Source organism: Ananas comosus, linkage group 14 (assembly GCF_001540865.1).
Source record: "Ananas comosus cultivar F153 linkage group 14, ASM154086v1, whole genome shotgun sequence".
Taxonomy (NCBI): domain Eukaryota; kingdom Viridiplantae; phylum Streptophyta; class Magnoliopsida; order Poales; family Bromeliaceae; genus Ananas; species Ananas comosus.
In genome coordinates, this window is record NC_033634.1 from 120,387 (window position 1) to 143,642 (window position 23,256).

At 35.1% G+C, this 23,256-nt stretch overlaps 2 protein-coding genes across 10 annotated transcripts; both read right to left on the reverse strand.

The window, feature by feature from the left end:
* Window positions 101–17,545, reverse strand: LOC109720237 (protein STRUBBELIG-RECEPTOR FAMILY 3-like). 9 transcript variants are annotated; one of them, XM_020247200.1, is made up of 18 exons: window positions 17,429–17,545; window positions 15,949–16,057; window positions 9,219–9,365; window positions 7,773–7,902; window positions 7,624–7,695; window positions 7,355–7,420; window positions 7,161–7,232; window positions 6,986–7,057; window positions 6,829–6,900; window positions 6,661–6,726; window positions 5,792–5,857; window positions 5,187–5,557; window positions 4,833–5,107; window positions 4,000–4,268; window positions 3,764–3,902; window positions 3,010–3,149; window positions 2,759–2,915; window positions 101–514 (listed from the first exon to the last, which is right to left on the reverse strand). In XM_020247200.1, exons 2-18 carry the CDS (start codon window positions 16,028–16,030, stop codon window positions 371–373), a joined length of 2,340 nt encoding a protein of 779 aa, XP_020102789.1. In that variant the 5' UTR covers window positions 16,031–16,057; window positions 17,429–17,545; the 3' UTR covers window positions 101–370. The 9 variants fall into 9 exon arrangements, with proteins under 9 accessions (XP_020102789.1, XP_020102786.1, XP_020102785.1 ...); XM_020247197.1 differs by lacking the exons at window positions 15,949–16,057; window positions 17,429–17,545 and adding exons at window positions 10,020–10,159; window positions 10,314–10,524; XM_020247196.1 differs by lacking the exons at window positions 15,949–16,057; window positions 17,429–17,545 and adding exons at window positions 10,020–10,159; window positions 10,314–10,524 and having other exon boundaries at window positions 9,219–9,374.
* On the reverse strand, window positions 21,069–22,634 carry LOC109720240. The gene is made up of 2 exons (XM_020247209.1): window positions 22,423–22,634; window positions 21,069–21,635 (listed from the first exon to the last, which is right to left on the reverse strand). The coding sequence occupies exons 1-2, from the start codon at window positions 22,614–22,616 to the stop codon at window positions 21,104–21,106; spliced, it is 726 nt and encodes a 241-aa protein (XP_020102798.1). The 5' UTR covers window positions 22,617–22,634; the 3' UTR covers window positions 21,069–21,103.

Genomic DNA, 23,256 nt, shown 5'->3' on the forward strand with positions numbered 1-23,256 from the left:
GAGAAGCCTAGTAAACCTTTCGTGTAACTGAGATTATTGATGTGATTACCTATCTAAAAGAGCAATGTTCACTAAGAATCCCCAAGAAAGAGGGGATCTCTAAAAGTGAAAATGCATTTTCAGCTTTAGATAGTTCATTAGGCGCTACATAACTGAGTAAAGCATTATCCACCAATGTTCGACAATTTATACATGGCTAGCAGCTGAACACATAGATATTATCTTATTCATAACTGTGAAGATGCTTTAGTGTCTCTGGGTCCAAACGACAAATGAAACAAACCAAGCATCGGATTTGTAAGAAATCCGCCAGGCGACAGCCGATATACCACCAAGCAACTACCGCTTATCCAGCTTTCTACGATTTGTTTCACCAGTAGTTGAGTGTAGGTCTTCCTGTTGTCTCTTGTCTAACCGCATAAGGGTTTTCATCGGTAGTTTTCATTGCATCATCTACCACTAGAGCAAGATCTTGCACGACCTGAGACATTGGTGGCCTAAACTCTGGTGCATGCTGCAACAGCAGCAGCAGCAGCAGCAAAAAAAAAGAAAAAAAAAAAGCACGTGTAAGACTTTGAGACAAGACTTGGCGATATCAATCCGCGGTCTTTGATTCTTGAATTTGTCTATGTTGACTAAAAGCTTCCACAGAAAAAAGAAAGAAAGATATATATATATATATATATATATATAGAGAGAGAGAGAGAGAGAGAGAGAGAGAGAGAGAGAGAGAATTAGGCTACTATACTATCTATAGTACCGAAGCTCCGGTACTATAGTGTTGTTTTCGATCTTAGGGCGTTCAAATCAACGATCCACACCGTTAAATATGATCTAGGGTATATGAAGTTCTTAGGAATAAAATTTTAGTTTTTTTCAATATCGTTTACTTAGTAAATAAATTATGTCAAAATAGACGGTGGAAATTGAATACTCTTTAAAATTTGAGCATAGAACTTTTAAATTCAAGATCAAGAATGTTAACCTTAATCTATATAGTTTAAAATATTTTCTATCAAATTTTGAAGAAATTTAGATTCTTCTACACCGTTAAACTTCTAACTCGTCATAATAGCCATTGAAAATTGACAATTTTAAAATTATTTGATCATAAAGTAAACTATGTCGAAAAAATATAAAATTTTATTTCTAAAAACTTTAAATACTCTAGATCAGTTTTAACGGTATGGATTGTTAATTTAAACACCCGAAGATCGAAAATGGGACTATAGTACCGGAGCCCCGGTACTATAGATAGTATAGGAGCCTAGCTCTATATATATATATATATATATATATATATATATATATAATATATATATATAGAGTGTAGCTATAGAATATTACGATAGCAAACGGAATTCGTTGCCCCATTTGTTTTCAATTATGGGGCCTCCAAATCGACGATCGGCACCATTGAATATGATCTATACTATGAAGTTTTAGAAATCAAATTTTAAATTTTTTCGACATCATTTGCCTAATGATCAAAGTGTTTCAAAATTTGTAATTTTTAAGGTCGATACGAGACGTTTTTTCGTTTAACGGCATAAGATATTCAAATCAATTGAATTTTTTGTTAAAAAATTCTTTAAACTATTTAAACAAGATCTATACTCTTGATTTTGATTACAAGACTCCTATCATCATTTTTGAAAGAATATTCATTTTCAGCCGTTCATATTTTGTGTCCACTCGATGGATAAGAGAACAATATTGGAAATGTATGAAATTTGATTTCTAAACATTTCAAGTGGTATAGATCATGTTCAACGGTGCCGACGTCGATTTGGAAGCTCCATCATCGAAACAAATGGGTGGCAACGGAGCTCGTTTGCTATCGATAGTATTTAGCTCAACTCTATATATATGTCGGCTACTATACTATTAATAGCACGAAGCACTTGTGCTACAAGTTTTCGTCCGTTAGATCTATCCTTTTGATCATTTTCACCCGTTAGATCATACTATTCAACAACCAGTCCACTCAATCCTAGGGAGGCCCACATCATCCTACCGGCACATCTCTTAATCCAATGGCCAAAAACTTGATAGCACCAATGACTTGGTGCTATTAATAGTATATTAGCCTAGTTCTATATATATAGCAGCCGGACTCTATAGAACTAGGCTGGAATACTATTAATAGCACCAAGTCATTGGTGCTATTAAATTTTCCGCCCTTGGATTAAGAGATGTGCGCTTAGGATGATGTGGGCCCCCTAGGGTTGAGTGGGTGGTTGGTTGAATAGTATGATCTAACGGGTTAAAATAATCAAAGGGGTTAATCTAACGGCAGAAAACTTGATAGCACCAACTACTTGGTGCTGTCGATAGCATAGCAGCCGGACTCTATATATATATATATATATATATATATATATATATATGTATGTATGTATGTATTTTCAAAAGTTATATGAACTAGGCTGGAATACTGTCAATAGCACCAAGCTATTGGTGCTATTGATTTTTTAGCCCTTGGATTGAGAAATGAGTGGTTAGAATGATGTGGGCCCCCTAGGGATGAGTAAGTGGTTGGTTGAATAGTATAATCTAACGGGTAAAAATAATCAAAGGGTTAAATCTAACGGTGGAAAACTCAATAGCACCAAATTCTTGGTGCTATCGATAGTATCCCAGCCGGACTCAAGTTATATAATATAATAACGATGTAATATATGACTTCCTGGAAGCATAATATGCAAATATTCAACCTACATAGTTTACTTCATGATAAGGAATATAGAAACGTTACCTGTATGCAACGACAGATAATATCTGCAAACCGCGATAATGATCTTACAGGAAACTCTCCCTGAATTGAAGGATCCATCATATATGCCAGTGCATCCATGTCATGAAGCTGAGAGTTAGCCCAACGCACAAGATTTTGCTCCTCTCTAGGTCGTGAGCTGCAAAAAAGCATTTCAGCAGAACGATGACCCTGCGATAATCTGTTTAAACTCATAGTGGTAAATGGTTAAAACAGAGAAACAATCGTTTAACCTGTCATATGGTTTACGCCCAGTAAGGAGTTCTAACATGACTACTCCAAAGCTGTAAATGTCACTCTTCTCACTCCATGACCCAGACTGACTGAGTTCGGGGGCCTCATAACTTGAAAAGGCATGACTGCTACCTGACAACTATTTATCATCATATATTATTACCAATCAAAGGAGTTGTACCATCAGTCTTAATCAGCATTTGACAAATAAGATTTAGAGAAATTATTGTGAAACAACGGATTACTTTACAAGCTTAAGCTACTAGAGAACATAATTTTGATGTGTAAGTTAACACTGGTATTTGGGCTCAGGACTTTCAATAGGCCCAAGACACGGATTTGAAGTTAGAAAAATAAGCCTTCATAGAATAAAACTCAGCTTCTCCTTAGAAATTACATGAGACAAGGACATAAAAAAGATTCCGACTTAGAGAAAGTGCTCTGATACTATGTGAAACAAATAGATCACTATAAAATCTTAAGCTACTAAAGAATGGTTAATACATTATATTTTAACAATTACTACTTGAAAGCAAAACTTTTTTGTTGGTTTTAACATCATATATAAGTCAAATAACACCTACTGGACAGGGTTTTACTTGAAAGTATATTTTATGCAGATGCATACCAAGACTTAATTTTTTGTGCTAAACAGTGTAGCAATTTCTAAGCAACATATCACACCATATGACATCAAAAGGTGTAATGCATAAGGTAAAATGCTGCTCCAGCAGGAGTCTGCACTTTAATTACCTGAGTCCTAGATTCTGGTGACATCACTAAAGCCAGACCACAGCCAGAGAGGCGTACTGCTAATTCATCATTAATAAGAACATTGCCAGGCTCAAAATATCGATACACGACCTGTTTCTGGCAACCTTCATGGAGATACCTTTAAAAAAATTGTAAAACTACATCATCGTGATACCATACTCAAGCAAAGTAAAATGGGTATACTGTTAAACTATTATCATTAGCACTCAACTTACTCTAAGCCTTTTGCTGCTCCAAGGACTACCCTCAATCGAGCATTCCATGATAGCTTCTTTGAGGGATCATTGTCAAAGTGGAGTAGGCCATATAGAGTACTTCTACTGAAATAACGATAAACAAGTAATCGCTGTCCAAACTCAGTACAATAGCCCACAAGCTCAACAACATTGGGATGTTGAAGTTCACAGATGCTTTCTACCAGCTTCAAAAAATCAACAGCCGGTATCATTGAATTGAAATCATCAAGCTTCAGCACTGCAAATAACTGAATGACAGATGTAATCTATATCAGAGATGTCTATTAAAACCATCTAGATGCATAGAAAAGTTATAATTTTCAGACCATTAAGCACTGCTCATTCTACACATAAGAGTTTGATGGGAATCTATATCATCCAAAAATTTGCATTGTATTTCATGATCACTGCTAGGTATTTTGTATACATCAGAAATTCATCCATTTTTAATGTGAGGTTGGACCTTCAAGAAGGTTTATGGAGCAACCTCTGAACTGATTTTTCATGGCCAGGGATTTAGCTAAATAAATCATATGCTCATAGAAGGCTTTAATAGTTTTAAGATCTTCTTGATTCATTCATGGAGACTTTTTGGGAAGAGACATGCACTCTGGACAAAATCCCCTTTATTCATTTAGTTCAATAGGGAATCATGGTATGGGAATAAATTATGTATCACGTCACATCTTTTTCATTTTTTTAAGGTAGCACACCAGATCAATCAGATGATGAAACATGAAAGTATATAGAGCTAATAAAAAAAAAGAAAAATGAAAAAAATTCTCATTTCAGACTAAACTAATGGCCCTTACCTTTTTCTCAGGGAACTCTGCTATATAAATCTGACCTAAGCTGCCCGAACTAATCAAATTTTCTTCACTGAAATTGTTGGTGCATTGTTGTAGTACTGCAATAGAAAAGGATCTCGTTGTTGGAGGATTTTGTTTTGCAGGAATCCTTTGAGATGTTCCATTTAAAACAATAGGACCTCTAATGTTTTTCTCAACCAGTGGTGGCACAAGAAGCGACTTTGACCCTGCCATATTAATCTTATGCTCCCTTTGGTTTTGAGCACTTTCTTCTGGAACTGCAATCAACAGTTCATAACTAATTCCGTGAACAACAATAATAAAGCATATATCATCCAAAAAAAGTGAAAGTTTTACCTTTCTCAGCTTCCTTATTTTGTTTGATCAGGCCAGTATTTAGGGGCTCCTTTGGCCTTTCACCTTCGTGTAGGGCCGGTCTTTTAGAAAATCCAGTATATTGTAATTTCCTCTCTTTCCATTTTAATGTGCAAAATATAGCTATTAGCATTGCAACAGTAAGTGAGCTCATGGCGCCAATAACAGACCCGATGAGTTTCATCAGTAAAACATTTTTAGTTTTATATGTAAGACCATCATCTTGTACAGAAGGAATGTTAGTAGGACTTGCAGGCATATATTGAGGAGCTGGAACATCTGAAAATTGTGATGATCCTTGCGGTGCCATGGGTGAGGGAGAAACAGAAGCATTGAATAGGTTACCATCCTTTCTGCACAATAAAAAGTAGTTTCTTAACAATCTGATACCATCAGGTCTAGCAAGTCACTAGTAACTGCAGCACTTTAGGCTGTAGAGCTATTTTGCTAGTAATGCACAACAAGTGAACTGCTAATATTTAGATAGGCAGATTATAATCCATTCCATATGATTTTGAGAAACCACAAACAGAGGGGGAAAAACTGCACTCGTATGTGATGGAGTTCTAGTATGATGAGGAGCTTACTGAAAATTTGGGATATTTAGCATCTTCATTGGGATAGGGCCTGAGAATAAATTATTCTCTATATTCCTGCCAACATCACATCAAAGAGCACTGTTAGAGTGAAGGTAACGAAATCTTGAACATTTAAAGTCATTTATTCCTGCCAACATCACGTCAAAGAGCACTGTTAGAGTGAAGGTAACGAAATCTTGAACATTTAAAGTCATTTTCGGCAGTGCCTAGGACAGTTGGAGCATGAGACTTGCATCTGCATAAGTTTGCAAGACAAATGTTCCTATGCAGCCCACCATATAAACTGTAGATATCCTGTTTCCTTATAAGACCTTAGCCTGTCACGCCCTGCCGTCCCTTCCCCAAATAGGTGGAAGAAGCCCCGCACGGGCAAGTGTGCTAGACCTGCCGAACGGACAAAGTTTTTTTGTCCGCCCAAGGCGTCACAATCAGTACAATTTAAGACGTTCCAATCAGGAACATAATTCATACATAGATTGTATAAGAAAGACATCAAAAATATAAAACAGCTACACTATTACAAGCATTCATCACATTTACATAATATTTACATTCTTTCTCTTCCAAATACAACCAAATCGTTATTACAATTTTTCTTTCATTCTTTTCTAAGTGTAAATGAAAATAGTGTCTTAAATAGCAAAACAGAATTAACTATCAAGCAGAATACTAAGGTAATTCTTCAAAAAAAGGGAAAAGAAAGAACAGAAGAAATGTGAAAGTGTTCAACAACGAAAAGTAGGATAACAAAGGGAAGCAGGATGAAAATCAAGCTTAACTGATTTGAAATTGACAAACAACCTATTAGTCACATGAAATAAAGAAATTTCAAGGATATAAAAGAGATTAGAAAATACAAATCATTTAATGGTAGATTCTCCAATACATCTAGAGTCCCAGATAGCTGGTTATCTTGCAGATGCCTACACAACAAACAGAAGTTTTTACCCTTCTTTTCCACACAAAAAAGAAAAGAAAAAGAAAAATACTGCATGAATGATTACTAAACAAGATAGAAATCTCACAAGGTAGTAAGAGAGGACAATTTCTCCATCGAAGAAGGCAGCTGCCCATGCAAATTGTTGGAAGAAATATCCCTGATTAGAAGAGCATGAAAATAAATTTTTGGACTTGAAAATAGGACTAAGAGAAACAAGTTGCAAGGAAAGGAGAGAAGACTACAAATTTACTAGTCCACTCAGCATTTGAAAAGCATCCGGCAATTCTCCTGTTAAAAGATTGCCACTTAGTGACCTGAGGAAACAAACAAAGAGGATAGAAAGGAAAGCACTCTTAGACTCTGTAGTCACTAGCTCCTCATCTCCGAGGACCGCATCAGTGATTTGCATTGTCTTACATGTCAGATATAAGTGTTAGCTCTGACAAAGAACTTGGGATACTTCCTGTCAACTGATTGGCTGAAAGATAACTGTTGGATGCACAAAGGAAGACAAAAAAGTCGGAGCACTGAAAAGTACATATTATAATCTATATATGCTAAACAGAATTGTGTGAAGACAAAGGATGAACATGGATGAAGGAGATCCGTACAACTTCCTCATCGTACGAGGTAAATTTTCTGGTACAGTTCCACCGATATGGTTATTGCTCAAATCTCTATTGCAATAGACACCATAAAGAAAAGGTAAACAAGTAAGTTTGACATGTTCATAACAAGATCAGCGTTTTAAATGAATTTGTACAAGAAAAAAAGGAAATTGTAGGGAAAACAAGATTAAATTTCTGGAGTTAACATGTTTTGCAACTAATAATAGTTTAGCAAAACAAGCACAAAAAGCGCTATCTGATGCCAAACATACATTGTTATCATGGAGGTGAAGTTCACTAAAGTCTCACTCAATCGTCCACCCAAATTCGCCCCATTAAGTACTCTGTTAAAGCTGACATTTACTCAGCGGACATGATCAAGCAAAATATGAAGAATTTAAGAGCGAGTACGAAACAGTACATTGCTGTTACATGTGAGTCAGTACATTGGACACCTTGCCAGGCTTCAATACAGGGGTCTCCTCCATATGTAGTCCACCCAGGAAGAGGAGGCGAATCCAATGCAGCGTACAAGTTATTAATAGCATAAACTACACATGAGCTGAGTGTTAGAAGATGTAACAGGTAGCTAGCTATCTTGCATTCTGCTATTACACAGACACAAAATAGATATCTTACTTTTTATGCTTTTAACAGGAGAGGACAAGCAAAGGTTATACAAGCAGCAAGAATTGCCATATTAAGCGGCACGGGGTGTGCCGGTGTGCTGACATGCCCTGTGCCAATGTCTACACGGATCTCCGTGCTAGTGGCATGCAACTAGCACACTCGCACAGATTGTTATTATTAGTTTTTCATGGAAAATTAATTCCTTGGAGTGTTTAATGTCTCTAGTGCCTTTAAAAATAGTCTAAGTGTTAATATTTTACAAAATTCAGCGTGAATAGAATCGTAAACATCTTAATAAATCAAGACTATAATGTTTACATGATATAATAATACACTTACAAAGACGAAACTACAGTCATACTTGAAGAAAAGCTTATAGGAAGACACTACCATCACTAGTTTTGGAAGCAGTCATCAAATTTGTGACTTTGCACTATAAATTGGTTTAATTATTCAATGGGACCCTCTGCTTGCTCCGAAAAGTTCAAAAAGCCTCTATCTACATGTTGTAAGTTCAAAAAAACATCATATAACCTTTTTTATCTCCAAAAAATTCAAAAAGAATTCAAAAAATGCAAAAAAGACATGTTTTCTCAAACGGTTCGCCATGATCCCGGGCCACACGTCGGCACAGTCTCCGCATGGTACATCACAGGTGGCATGGGGCAGCATGGGCAACCCTTGATGAGCAGATTAGATATAGAACATAAAAGTGAAATAACTTAGTTGACTACTTAATGTATCAGAAGATATTAACAAGAGCTTATCCTCGTGAGTTCTTCTCAAATTTCGAAGTCTACCGAATTCTACCATTCCCTACTACTCGCTGCAAAGGATCTTTCAAAAACAACATCTACCTTAAACAAAGTCAAGGTACTAGATCAGCTTGTAGGCGCAAATAGTTTTCTTAATTTTGGTAAGGCACATATATGATCCAATTTTGGTTATGCCATCTACAGGTATGCAGCAACCTCCCTGCAAGTTCAAAGCTTTTCTTACTTAATTGAACTTTTGTTACTTTTAAACTCGGGCTGAACATTTTCATTCCATATTTGATGATGTCCGTATAAAAAGATATGCAGATTTGTAACGTCCAGAGAAATTTTAGTAGGTGTCTATGGTTTGCTATGTCCTATACTTGACTCGTTTAAAGTTCCGGTAAGGGCACGCCAAAGATGGTGTTCAAAAGGCATTTTTGAAGATTAAGTAGTAGGATTTATATGTTACTAAAACTTACCATCTTGTTCGTCAGTGTATGCCGGTATAAACGGTATGGCAAACAATTCTGCCACACAGACAGCAAGCCATAAGCATACTCTTAATCTGGTGTTGTTTGTTTGCAACATTCTGTGATGGAGTATACCCGTATCCTTCAAATATCCAGCTGCATTGCCTAATGTCAGCAGAGTAACTAAATATAGGAAATCAAGAATAGAGGAGCATACGGCTAAAGGCACTGATCAATAGGATGCATGACATAAAGGCTAAGCTAATATGTAAAGCTTGATCAATACGCCAAATAGCTTCAGCTTATTGTGTGGATCCTTGTCCAACATTCATTTCTGCTAAGGTTTATAGATTGAAGGCTCTTAAGTCATCTCTCACACACCTTCCACAAATTATTTACTCACCAACCATAAATTTCTTGGCAGAAATCATTAGAAACCATTAGGCAATACGAATTAAAGACCCATCAAATCATGTGAGAGTTAACCTAACAAAGACTTATCCCTTGCTAACTTCCACGTAATTGTATATTTGCAAGTCACCCCTACCATAAGTTAAATATATAAGATCTAAATCTCTATCTAAATCTCAAAGCTCTCAATAAGTTGAATTGAAAAGGCAACAGATGAAAAGAAGGTCGTGCCAACCAAGCTTTCATGAACCATTTTCGTACAGGTATAACACAAGTAACTTGAAGCAAACACTTCTTCCAAAAAAAATGAAAACTCCAAATTCTTACAAAGCGTAAGCAGCAAAGCCCAAAAAAAAAAAAAAATCAACCTCCAAGAAAGCCAGAGGAAGAACATAATACCGAGCTTAGCGCCATCTAGAAGGACGAAGAAGAAGAAGAAGAAGAGCAGTTGTTTAACTTCCAGAAAGAACAATCTCACTAACACGGGATGGGCTCGATCGAGGAGGCACGGATAATTATAACCAAGACAAAAATATCTGCTGTTTTAGGCAAGGAACTTAAATTGCCGGGCGAACCTAAGATTACTTGACCACTAAAATAAAGCCAAGCCAATACTGATTACTGGTTACCGACGCTGGCCATATTTTAGAACGGAGAAAGGCAAGCGAGGAATGAAAAAAGTGAAAGACTTACAGAAGAGAAGCTCCAGTCATTTTGTTTTCGATCGAAAGACCTCGTACGCTAATTTATCAACAAAAAGGAAATATTACTTTCTACAAAGACAGGCTCCGCTAGTAGAGTATAGAGTATTCAAAATGAAGATTCGGTCGTGGAGCTCAAAATAAAAGAAAGGAAACCATCTAGAGTAGTAGGACGCCTCTGTTTCAAAACAAGAAATAAAAATCGTAATAATAAAATTCTCTGATATGTATGGTTTAGAATAACGATCAGGATGAACAGTTGATTGCTATTTTTATTAAAAATAATTATTTATAAACCCCTCAAAACTTCGAAAATAATTTTTTTTTTTTTCTTTTCGATATATTCCTCCTATGTTCCTCATCCGTTATTCTAAAATACCCCTATAGTTACCATCCATTAAGTAACTTGGGTTAAACGTGAGTTAAATATCTACGAGGGTTAAAAAAATAATAATAAAATATCTTTTTTACCATTAACTTAAGGGCAAATAAAAAAATTAGTAATGATAGAAGGATATATTTGAAAAGATCAAAAATTAAAATAATTTTTGTGCTCTACCATAAGGGCAAATAAAAAAAGTTGGTAAAAATAAAAGAATATATTTAAAAAGATAAAATAATAATTTTATAAAAATAATAGCTATTGCTAACGGTTTATTAATAAAATTTAATTATTGAGCTATACTTGAAATAGATTGCAACGTAAAAATATATTTTCAATATTAGTTTTTTTTTTTTTGTTAGTGCTTTTTTTTTCCCTAGTTAGAGCTTTTTTTTTTCTTTTTTTTCTTTTTTTTCTCTAACGTGCCGTCCGGGGCCCCGCTGCCCCACCCTTGCAATCTAGTTTATATTTTCAATGAATAAAACAGATAACTTGCTACCTTTCTCTCAAAAAATATTAGTCTTATAGAAACCGACTGTCCCTAAAGCAAGTAGCAAAGGACTTTGTGATTGGCACCCGAGGTCCCAAGTTCGAATCCTAGTTGATTCACATTTCCAGCTAAGCTTATTTCTAAATGAAATAAATGAAGCGTGCTACCTATCTCTCAATATATATATATAGAGAGAGAGAGAGAGAGAGAGAGTTGAGCTAAAATACTATCGGTAGCAAACGGGCTCCATTGCCACCCATTTGTTTTCGATGATGGAGCCTCCAAATCGATGATCGGCACCGTTAAATATGATCTATACTACTTGAAGTGTTTAGAAATCAAATTTCATACATTTTCAATATTGTTCTCTTATCCATCGAGTGGACACAAAAATGAACGGTTGAAAATGAATATATTTTAAAAAATGATGATAGAAGTCTTGTAGTCAAGATCAAGTGTATAGATCTTATTTTAAATAGTTTAAAAAATTTTCTAATAAAAATTCAACTGATTTGGATATCTTTATACCGTTAAACGAGAAAACGCCTCATATCGACCATTAAAATTACAAATATTGAAGCCCTTTGATCATTAGGCAAATGATGTCGAAAAAATTTGAAATTTGATTTCTAAACACTTCAAGTGGTATAGATCATGTTCAACGATGCCGATCGTCAATTTGAAGGCTCTATCATCGAAAACAAATAGGTGGCAACGGAGCCCGTTTGCTATTGATAGTATTCTAGCTCAACTCTATATATATGTATATATATACAGTATGTGAGGCTACTATGTTTCTGGAAGCACAAAGCCTTCTGTGCTTCCAGGTCGTTTTCCATATTGCGACTTTCGAATCGTCGATCGGCTCCGTTAAACTTGATCTAGAGTATTTGAAGTACCTAGAAAATAAATTTTATAATTTTTCGATATCATTTGCCTAGTGATCGAAGGAGCTCAAAATCAATAATTTTAATGACCATAGTGAACCGTTTGCAAGTTTAACGGTATAAAAATATCCAAATCACTTGAAATTTTGATAGAAAATTCTTTATACTATGTAAAACAAGGGCAATATTTTTGATTTAAAATTTTAATGTCATATTATCATGTTTTGTAAGATTTTTATTTTCAGCCGTTGGTTTTGAGCTCCTTCGTTCAGTAGGCAAATAATATCGAAAAATCGCATAATTTATTTTTTAGGTACTTCACATAATCTAGATCAAGTTTAACGGAGCTGATTGACGATTCGAAAGTCACAACATGAAAAACGACCTAGAGGCACGGAAGGCTCCGTGCTTCCAGAAGCGTAGTAACCTCACTCTCTCTCTCTCTCTCTCTCTCTCTCTCTCTCTCTCTATATATATATATATATATATATATATATATATATATTAGCCTTGTAGAATGGATAAATCAAAAAGTCGAAACGTTTATAAGCAATCGGCCCTTTTCATTATTTGGTTGGGATTAGAAAAATTTTTAATTATAAATTTAAAATTAAGTTTGCAATTCAAAAGATAAAATTAATTTTATAATTTAAATCCAAACTGAAAATTAATATTAAAATTTTATATCAAAATTTTAAAATAAGAAGTCAAAATTTTAAATATAAATTTGTAAATTAGAATTTGAAATTGAGTGGACAATTTGAAATATAAACTAATTTCCTGTTTGATTCGAATTCAAACTTAAAAATATAATTTAAATTCTAATTTGAATCCATTAAATTTAATTTAAAATTTAAATAATACTTAAATTTAAATTCATAGATCAAATTAAAACTACATAGTTGAATTTTAATTTTAATTTAAGTTCAAATTAAAACCTAAAATGAAAAATTCAATTAAAACTTTAAAATTATATTTTTTAAAAAATATAAAATATAGTTGAGATATTTTTGAAATAAACATTCATTTCTTCCAAATTTAACTTCCAATTCTATTTACGAGACAAGATTAATGAAAGAAAAAAAAATGAAGGGAGATTCTCACCCCACCTAGAAATCAAAATCAAATTCTCACAAACAAAACCATCAAATTTTTTTATTTTGAGAGAGAAATATAGTATTCTATTGTTTCATTCATTTAGGAGATGAAGTAGGCTACAGATTGAGACAATCCAGCCTCTTATAAAAAATAAAAAAAAAATCAAAAAACCAAGCTACTCGCTGTTGAGGACCTCACAATGGGTGCAAAACCATCAATTTCCATTTCGATTTTTGGGTATAGGCAAACCCAACACGCTCGTAGAACTCTGGATCCAATATTTTTATTTCTAGATATTATCCTTTCATTCGGAATTGCCATGAGGTTATTCAAATAAGTTTATGCCCAACATAAATTTTCATAAGAAATATTATTTGTTAAAAATTAGGACATCAGTCCGGATGTATTTATAAGAGTGGGCTAAAAGAAGAAATAATTTCATGCCCGAGATGTGAACTTGTATATTATATACCGTATTAATAAATTTCTATCTTTGAAATTTAAATTTTATAATTTTTATCAACATGCTTTTTATATGATATAAATTATATTTATTACCATGCTTTTTTATTAACATGGTCGAACCCATTAATCTTGTCTCGAAAATATCCAAGTTCACATCTCGTGCATGAAATCATTTCTTTTTATAAAATTTAAATTTAAATTTTAGTAAACTTCAAATACCATCCCCGCAGTTTCAAATACCATCCCCGTAGTTTCATACCTTATGATTTAAAATGTATCCAATTAGTGTACTATTATTTTATTTTTATATTTTCGTCAGCTTTTTTTGTTAATATTTCGTTAAATTACATATAAACAACTTCAGATACAGTAACCCTACATAAGTTTATCGAATACTCACTTTAGTACTCTTTCACCCCGTTTGGTTGAAGTTTAAGGGATGGGATAATCCCTTATTCCCTTATCCCACACCTTATAACGGAATAACCCGTTAAGGGGTGAGATAGGAATCCCACCCCTGCTATCCCACCCCTCCCTGCAATAGGGGTGGGAATAGCCCCACCCCTATTTAATTTTTAAATTTTAAAATTAAAAATTAAAAATTAAAATTTTAAATTATAAATTTTAAAAATTTATAATTTGTGCTCTTAAAATTTAAATTTATAATTTTAAATTCAAAATTTTAAATTTTAAATTTTAAATTTTAAATTGATATACTAATGACCAATCAACCGCAGGTGCTACATTGTGCCTGTGAAATATTGAAAAAGGAAAGATGGTTAACCCTTTTTATTGCAGGTTCACACTTGTATTAGACAGAGTCAGGGACACGACTGCATCACATGAATGACAAGGTACTTTAATCAACGTAGTTCCATCATAACATAGGCTTATCTGGAATTTTTTTTATAACTAATCCTATCTATTTTTATAATTATAAAAATAGACCTTTAAATGCAGTGAATAATTCACCGCATTCATAATTTCTGTTTAGGAGTAAAAAAATAATAAAAGCGGTGAATGATTCACCGCTTTTACCATCGTAGAATTATAAAAAAAAGTAAGAAAAAAAAGAAAGCGGTGAATGATTCACCGCTTTTAAAAGCGGTAAATCATTCACAACTTTTATAAGACTATATTTATAAATAAAAATTTAACAGGTTTATTTTTAAAATAAAATTTTAAAGGGAGACTATTGCACTAAAAACCCCGCTTATCTGCCTTGTAAACATTTTTCTTCTGCTTAAATACACGCTAAAATTTCTCACAAGCAAACAAAACAGTAAACATTCAAAAGATAAAAGCTGCCTACTACATTAATAAATATCATTTCAAAGCATCGACTTTTAATTTCTAAATCTCATCTAACTAATGGATATTTACAATGATAACCTTGCAACATGAAGTGGAAGTGAACTGCTCACCCAGCAACGAAAAGAAAGAAATAACAGAAAAGCAATGCTAAAGCCTGTTTTTCTTTTCTTTCCTCTCTTCTTTCTTTTTATTAACAATTTGAAGTTATTGAAGCTGTTAAGTAGCAGACTTAAACGTACCAACTTATTTAGTGTGGAGAGAAACTAAAGACAAAAACGGAATAAGAACCCAAACTAAAAAATTTTGTCACATTAAGTAAATGTTGCAACACATGCAACATCCTCTATTGAAGTCTGAAGAGGACAGTAAATTTGTCTAAAATGTAGGATGCTGACAGAGACAAGGACACCAAGCAGTCATACCCAGTTCTACTGCTAGCTAAACCCAATTTAAAAAAAAAATAAAAGAAAAGAAAAGAAAAGAAAAAAAAACCTCTCTACATGTGTTATTCTACATGCAACACATATTTCTAGATCCCAAGCACAGAAAGAAAACTTGGAGACTTTTAACTTGGTAAATCACATACACATATGTATGTAACACTATAATACACTTTTTATTCTTTGCCATGAACATAATCATTTATCAACATTTTGTGATGTTTAACGGAGCTGAGGTGCCACGAATCATTCTGACACAGTACGGAAAAGTACAGTACTAAGGTAAAGATCAGTTACAGGACTAAGTAGTACTTCATTTTAAAGCGAAAAGAAGCACCGTCCAAAAGTGTGATGTCAATGGCCGTTTTAAAAAAGGCATCAATAGATAGAAGAGGCAATATATAATTAGTTAAGGCACACGTTCGCATAGAATGATGTTGCTCCGTAATATTTTATCTTTTGAAGAAAAGGCAACATCAGCCTGCATTGAAAACTGATTTATATACTTCTCCTCAATAGATAAAACATATAATAAAGGTACTGCATGTTACCTGCACCAAATATACTTGGTCCCTCTTGCGAGTGGGATAGAACAGATGCATATTCCTTCGTATCCAAGAACACTTGCCACATGCATCGGCCCTCATCATGGACAGACACCTAATGGATGGATGACCTCAATAAAACGACATCCTTAAGCAGATAAATGAAGAAAGATTAAATTACGAAAAAACAGCATGCAAATGGAACCAAACCTGGAAGATAGAATTTATATACTCTAAAAGCTTAAGTTTATAGAGAATAGTGTTTAAATATTTTTATATTTAACACTTCCCCTCACGTTTGGGCTCAAAATTTTTCGTAGACCCGTAACGTGGACTTGAATTAAATGGAAAGAAATTAATAAAACTACGAGACTGACATTACTAAAACTTAGAACCTCCTGCTATGATACCATGTGAAACAACCGTTGTACTTTAAAATCTTAAGCTTATAGAGAACGGTATTTAAATATTTTTATATTGAACAATAAGCATAGAAACAATCCAGCAGTGGCATCACTAGACAATTAAATGATTCCTTTGGACGACTCTAATGTATGGTCAAATGTAAGTTCCTTGACGACCTTGGCTGATTCTGTTTGCAACCTGCAATAAAGGGTTAAACAATTTGAAAGCATTTTACCAGTGGGAACAGACCAATTCATTCCTTCAAAATAATGCGATGAATACAGATGAAAGGAGATTGAAAAAAGAAGCAACTATCTGGGTTAAGAGCCATTCATTTAAAGTAGCACCTCTAAACCACTGATAAGCTAGCCTCTCCTAGCTCTTGTGCCTCTGAGGATAAGCCCCTTACTTCAATTGTCAGACCTTACAAGAACAAAAATTCGTTACTGGGGAAGATGTAACTGATATGCTATTTTGAAGTGCACTTAGGTATCGCAACTAGAAGTGCAGAGACCATATCAAGTTGGTTGAAATGGCTCCTGCAGCACATCCTATATAGGTTAAACAGGAATGGATCAAGCCAAATTGCCTTGAAAAAGTAATCCAATCCCCACTTCTTGCTCTCAAACTAAAATTAGTGGTCTACATAATTTCCTTTCCCCAAACCAATAAATTGCAAAGGTTAATATGCTCATTTTCCATCAAACAAGAAATTTATGGCACATCATAGAGGAATAAGAGCTCTCGGAGAATGAGTATCACACTGAAAACCACAGAAAGATAGATATTATGTGCTTTCATCTATTCATTCAAGACTGATAAAGTTCTCACTTGAAAGTGCCTTATAATTAGTTTACTACTAGAAAGCCTTTTTTTAAAAAATTTACTACATAGATCAACTAACCACTTATATGCTCAAGAAGATATGACCATAGTACTTAAACTTTGGCATCAAGTGATGGTTGTTCCCAGCTTTAAATTAAGGCCGCACAAATGCAAAAAGCAATGAACCGTCAAATGACAAAAATAGCAGAGCTTAATTTAAAATACAAATACAACTTCAAGGGAAATAAACATATACCTTAACCTTGACACCAATTAGCAGAAAATGGTATTCACTATTCAGATACTACAAAGGATCTGGGATTAACAGCTTCATCCAGCTAGCTAAACTTTGAGTAGTATAATAGGCCCTTGGTTTCCACAAAATTTTCATCACCAGTCGCTGAGCCGCTCAAACATATTGAAATATCATAGAGACAAATAAAAACATTGAACATCAAAAAATAACTGACAAAATCAAAGGATTCAAATGAAGACATCATTGCAAAAAAGAAAATGGATAGATCATTCGCAATGCTGACGTACCAGGTGGTAATCAATACACAAGTTATTTTTCCTTCATATACATGAGAAACAAAAGATTCTAAAAAGATGATTTACCTATGCTGGGCACCAAAGTTCAAGTCCCCATGGTAAATTCCAGCTCTGGAAAGCCAATCAAAATGTTTCGCTCTTCTTTGTTTAATAAAGAATTTAAATTCACTGCATATCATGAAAGAGAGACCAATTCAATTCCAAATAATGATTACAATATTCAAATACAACCATTAATGCTGTAAGGATAGTAAAAAATAAAATTAGAAGAGCAATACTATAATAGCATAACGATGTAAAAATACATTAGTTAATCAGATAACAAGCCTAAATAATACTTGAAATTGTGAAACAGGAAATCGGATTTCATGATGCTGAACACCTTCATCAGCCCATTTCATCTAATGGACTCTCTTTCTTTACAGGCCGACTGAACCACCAGCACACTGAACTACTCCCTGTCAGCCTACTGAACCACCAGCACACTGAATTGTTGCTTGTTGATTGACAACAAAGCCTACCGGAAATGGACACGAATCTCAAATTCTGATTGTCTACGTTTTATATAAATTGAGTCACACTGGGTCATTATTTGGGTCAATAAAGTGTTCCATTTAGTTCTTAGGTCTCTAATTTCAGATTAGACCATTAGGGGGACCAGTTGGAGTTCTTTTTGGTTTAGGACTGAAATGATTAAAATTTATAAGTTAATATTGGAGTTTGAGCCATAATTGGATCTCAATTTGGTGTCCTTTGGGTCATTATGACAAAAGTGGATTTATTTATTAAGGATTTATTTGATTCTTACTGTCTTCCCTGCCGTGAGTATCCCTTTGCCCTCTTTTTCTTCCTCATCACCTCCACTGCTTATTCTGATTCTCCTTCCCTTTCTTCTCCTCTCCTCATTCTCTTCTGCTTCTCCCACCTACCTCATTTTTGCTGTTGAATACTCATCCCAACCCCACCATAGCCAGCAGCCAACTGCAGCTCAATCGCTGACAACTGTAGCCCGATTGGTACAATGCAGCAATAGTAATGCTATTTTGTCAGCCAAACTATATGTGCATCTAGGGATTGCTTCTGGAATCTAATTTCGATTATTTCCAACCAATACCGTATGGTTGACTCATAAGTCACCCAGGCAAGACTACGTCATCTAGAACCACAAAAATATCACGCAAAAACAGAAGTAAAATAAGTGATGTCGAGTTACACAAGAGAAAGAAAAAAGAAAAGAAGAAATGCCAGCTACCCAAGTACTTTATCACCTCAATAGAGGCAATTTAACTTGTAGAAACTTTCTGATGCTATTCAACCTATACTATTATCACATCATGGAAATATGTTTAGCTCAAATCTGAATTCCACGTGTTCTGTAAACCAGAGGACTTAAAAACCAATACTTTTCAAGCATATGAATCACGTGAATATTGTAAACACTTTATCAGTCTCCAGCTACAAATTAACCCCACTTTTCCAGCCAAAGGCTATTGTGGGCCCACCCAGCAATCCTATAACCACCCAAGTTATGTCAAACAGAGAGTGGAGGAGTCTATAAAGTAACCTGATGATACTAATGTTAACTGCAAAAGAGAAGGAGATAATTGATGGCTTCTTTAACAATTTGCATTTAACAAAAAAGAAAAAAAAAACATAAATCAAAATACCACCTGTTTGGTATCTCTCCGGGAAGTTCCATAAAATGTACCGCATGGTCAGAATAACTTGCAAAGACCATCTGCAAAGCCATTTTCATAACAACCATCACAAATCCAAGTACAATTACAAATCCTGCACTGATACTTATATTTTGAAACTCAAAATATCGGCTTGTCTAAACCCTAAGAAAACTCGCTTCCTGCTTAGATCAACACAGACAAGCAAACTCTGGAGGAAAGATTCTTACCACATCTTCCTTGATATGAAGGAAATGAAGAAAGGAAAAACTACCAGGATTACAAAAGAAGAGAAGCAAAAGATAAAGCAGAACAAAAGGAGAAATGCCAAGTCTATAACCAAAAAGGGTTGTATTCTTACAATTCATCCAAGGGCGCCTAGGGTTTACTAACCCCTTAAAGAAAAAAGGAGTGATAAGACTAGCAGAGAGAAATTGGCCTTCAGATGAGTTAGGATTACAACCTCTCTTTGGCTGTAGCCTTAGCATTTCTCGAACAAAAAATGTGTAGTACTAATAAATATTATTGAACAGACCAAATGATTCAATGAGAGACCTCTTTATTCCCTGTTGGAAATGGCAACCGGTAACCAGCAATAGGCAATAAGCCCCATCACATTTCCACATTCCTTTTGTGTACGTCAAAGCCTGATATCTCGTCTCAAAAACAATTTTAATGACCTCTGCTATCAACATCCTCTGGATTTCTTGGCTACCAGATCTGATTCATCAACGTCGTATCGGACACAAAACCATACTGCCACATAGACAGAGATAAAAGTTTGTTAGACTATACAGGCTTAAAATTGCATAGTATTATTGCAGAGATTGATTTGGAAACCTACTTAGGTTAGGTGCTACACAGACCGAGACAACTAAGATTTACAAAGTATTCTCAAAATCTCGAACCTAAATGCGGCAGAGAAGCAGTTATTCGCTGCAGCTTCAAAATTAACTACTCACAAAGAGCAGTCCAACTATCTGCATTGTGATATGTTGTTTAGCCTTGAACTCTTTCAAACAGTTGAGAATACGCTCCTGGAGATATTTCCGCAGCTTTTTTAGAATCATTCTCTAAATTAGGAACTCTATCATGTTTGCCAAGAATGACGAGACGGAAGGATCATGAGGTCACAAAGCAACCGTAGCAAACTTCTCATTATGCTCCTCTTCTCAGGAAAAGGGATCTAAAAGGTCAGCTTCTTGAAAAGACCCAACTTTTGCTTGCCAAATACCTAGCTCCTGCTTCTTCATTAGAAGCTTTTCAAAAAGCGAGATCAAAAAAGGAATAGGATCAAGGAATACAAAGTTTATAAAATCTTCGAAAACTACTTGTGCTTCATTTCTAAGAAGGCTCTCTTATCCAAACTAGTTAAGCAGTTTACAAGTTACAAAGACGAAGCTCATGTTCAGCAAAACCATCACAAGGCTTCCACACAAGCCAACATTGATTCCAGCTCCATTCCAAGGCCAAGCCTGTTGCTCTATGCCACTTGTTCTATACTGAAAACGTGATCAGGCAATTGTCAAGAGGAGATTACGCCAAGTCTATGTTCTGATAATAATTAAATCTGCTATATCGCTTTCCACAGGACCACATAAGGCCAATACCTTTTCAAAGCTTCTAGTCCTGTGACTAATCAAAAGCGTAAGGGGCATACATTTTAGATCCACAAATTTAAACCACTTTGCAGACATCCATAATCAAAGCCTTTTAACAGAAAAAGACACCCCAGCATTAAGGGGAAGCAAGCTCCAGTGCGAGCCATTTGTGTCAATACAACAGCTATGCCAGTTGATCTGATATGAACCTTCAGGAAACGCAGAAACATTCAGCAAGTAAATTGAGAATCCCGGCCCTCTCTCATTTGGTTCAAAACACACACAAGCTGTCACCAAATCCTCATCTCCATTCACAATGTTTATCTCATTGGCTTTTCCAGCATCTTCTTTAAGGTACTGCAACAGTATGGCATTTAATTGTACCATTTCGTTAATCTTGCGAGGACGAAACTCCCACGTATTTTCAGCTTCCCCTTTTCCTAAGGGTAAGCGAGAAGATACCCTTGCAGCAAGAATGCAGTACAGCTTAGCGAGCTGAGCTGAAGTTCTTGCTAACATGTTCTTTAACTGAATGCAGAGATTTAGCGATAACTGGAAACCAGGTGGTGTTATTATTTTGTCTTTGTTTCCAGAATCTGCACCGAATATGAATAGCTCGGCACCAATGCAATGCCTGCAACAGCATTCGAGTGTGAACCAATTAATATACAGAATCTAGGCTGCATTTTGATAATTGTCAAAAAAGGACAAACAAAGAGACAAACATATATTATTTTTTGCACAGCCAAGTAAGAATTATGGAGAGATAGATAATTTTAATTACTCTGAAGAACCTCGGAGTTCCACATATTTGTGAATGGCCAAATGAACCTTTAAAACTCCCAAAGTTATCAAGATTTTTGTAAGCTGTGGTATCAATAACCCAAGTCACTAAAATCAAATGGAAACTGTTAATGCAGTAAATGTGAACGATAAAGAGAAGCAGCATTTGGCTCTGAATCTATCAATATGAAATAAATAATGCTAAGCAACAAGGATTTAAGTGCCCTGGCATGGGGTCGTGCTGGAAACTTGTTGGCACGGTGCGTGCCGGACCGTGCCGATGCATGCCGATCAAAACAAATACAAGTGTGCCGACACATAATGGCATGAACTATTTATTTTCTTTAGCAACAAAATACTCCAACTGTTTATTATGTATTTTTTTCAAATATTTTGAATTGTATTGAAAAAATTACTTACTAATTTAAAGAATAGAGGGTTTTGAGCTGTGCCATCGGCACGAGGACTGTATTGTGCCGATATCTTGCTGGCACAATACGACACGGTGGATACAACCTGTGCCGATGGACATTTAAATCCTTGCTTAGCAACCAACAAGATCTTCAAAACTATTGGATTTATGAAGCTACCTATAATGCAATTTAGAACTTTGGCGTAAGAGTTTTTAAAAATAATACCTTGTCCTAAAGTAGTATCTAGGAAGCTGGAAAGGTAGTTCCATTGACTTCTGCAGAATGTCATACATAAGTTGCAGCCCTCTATTAACAAGAGACTGCAGTTCCCCTTTGTCTATTACACCTTTTGCATCTCTTCTAATACAAAGCAATCCTTGTAGAGCAAACTGAAAAATCAATAAATAATCCCTATCCATGTAATTGGCACAATTGAGTTGTGATTTAGTCTTAAGGACTTGTTAGTCAAACCAAGTAGTAGAGTCTTCATATTCTCTGTTGTTGCTGCAAAATGAATCTTTTCATTTCCAACCTCCTTATTGAGGACCAAGGATTTAAGTGTCGTGGCACGGGGTCGTGCCGGAAACTTTCGGGCACGGTATGGCACGGTGCGTGCCGAGCCGTGCCGATGCGTGCCGGTCAAAAAATGGATTGAGGAAACTTGGAATTAAACTCCCAGGAATGTGACCTGCCCTGCCTACTGCTTTTACCTCACCCTACTGAAGATGAAAAAGGCGAAGGAAATAGCAAACCAAAACAAGCAGAAAACACATGAATGGGAAAGGAATATGTTCTCTCTTTTCACCAGGAGGATGAACAGTGAACTTGGTTTTCCGTTGGCTTGCCTTTAGGCATGATGAAAGTTGTGTCTTAAAGGAATGACCTTTTGAGTCGAGGACTGATTTAAAGTCTCTTTGTAGTGCACGTAAGTGCATTGTGAAGGGCTAGCTCTTTCTAAGGTTGTACTTAAGTGTGTTTACATAACCCACCTTTTATGATGGATTTGTAAATTGTGCCTTGCCCCTATCCCGGCCGAAACCAGGTAGGCTTTTAGGCTGC

Excerpts from the sequence above, each read along its gene's own strand:
- LOC109720237 (XM_020247196.1), bottom strand. The coding sequence starts at position 10,333 with ATGACTGGAGCTTCTCTTCT. Across the intron at positions 7,233-7,354 it reads CCTCGTACGATGAGGAAGTT|TTATCTTTCAGCCAATCAGT; the intron begins GTACGGATCTCC and ends TGCATCCAACAG. Across the intron at positions 3,150-3,763 it reads CACCAGAATCTAGGACTCAG|TTGTCAGGTAGCAGTCATGC; the intron begins GTAATTAAAGTG and ends GATGATAAATAG.
- LOC109720240 (XM_020247209.1), bottom strand. The coding sequence starts at position 22,616 with ATGGATAGGGATTATTTATTGATTTTTCAGTTTGCTCTACAAGGATTG. Across the intron at positions 21,636-22,422 it reads AGATACTACTTTAGGACAAG|GCATTGCATTGGTGCCGAGC; the intron begins GTATTATTTTTA and ends ATGCTGTTGCAG.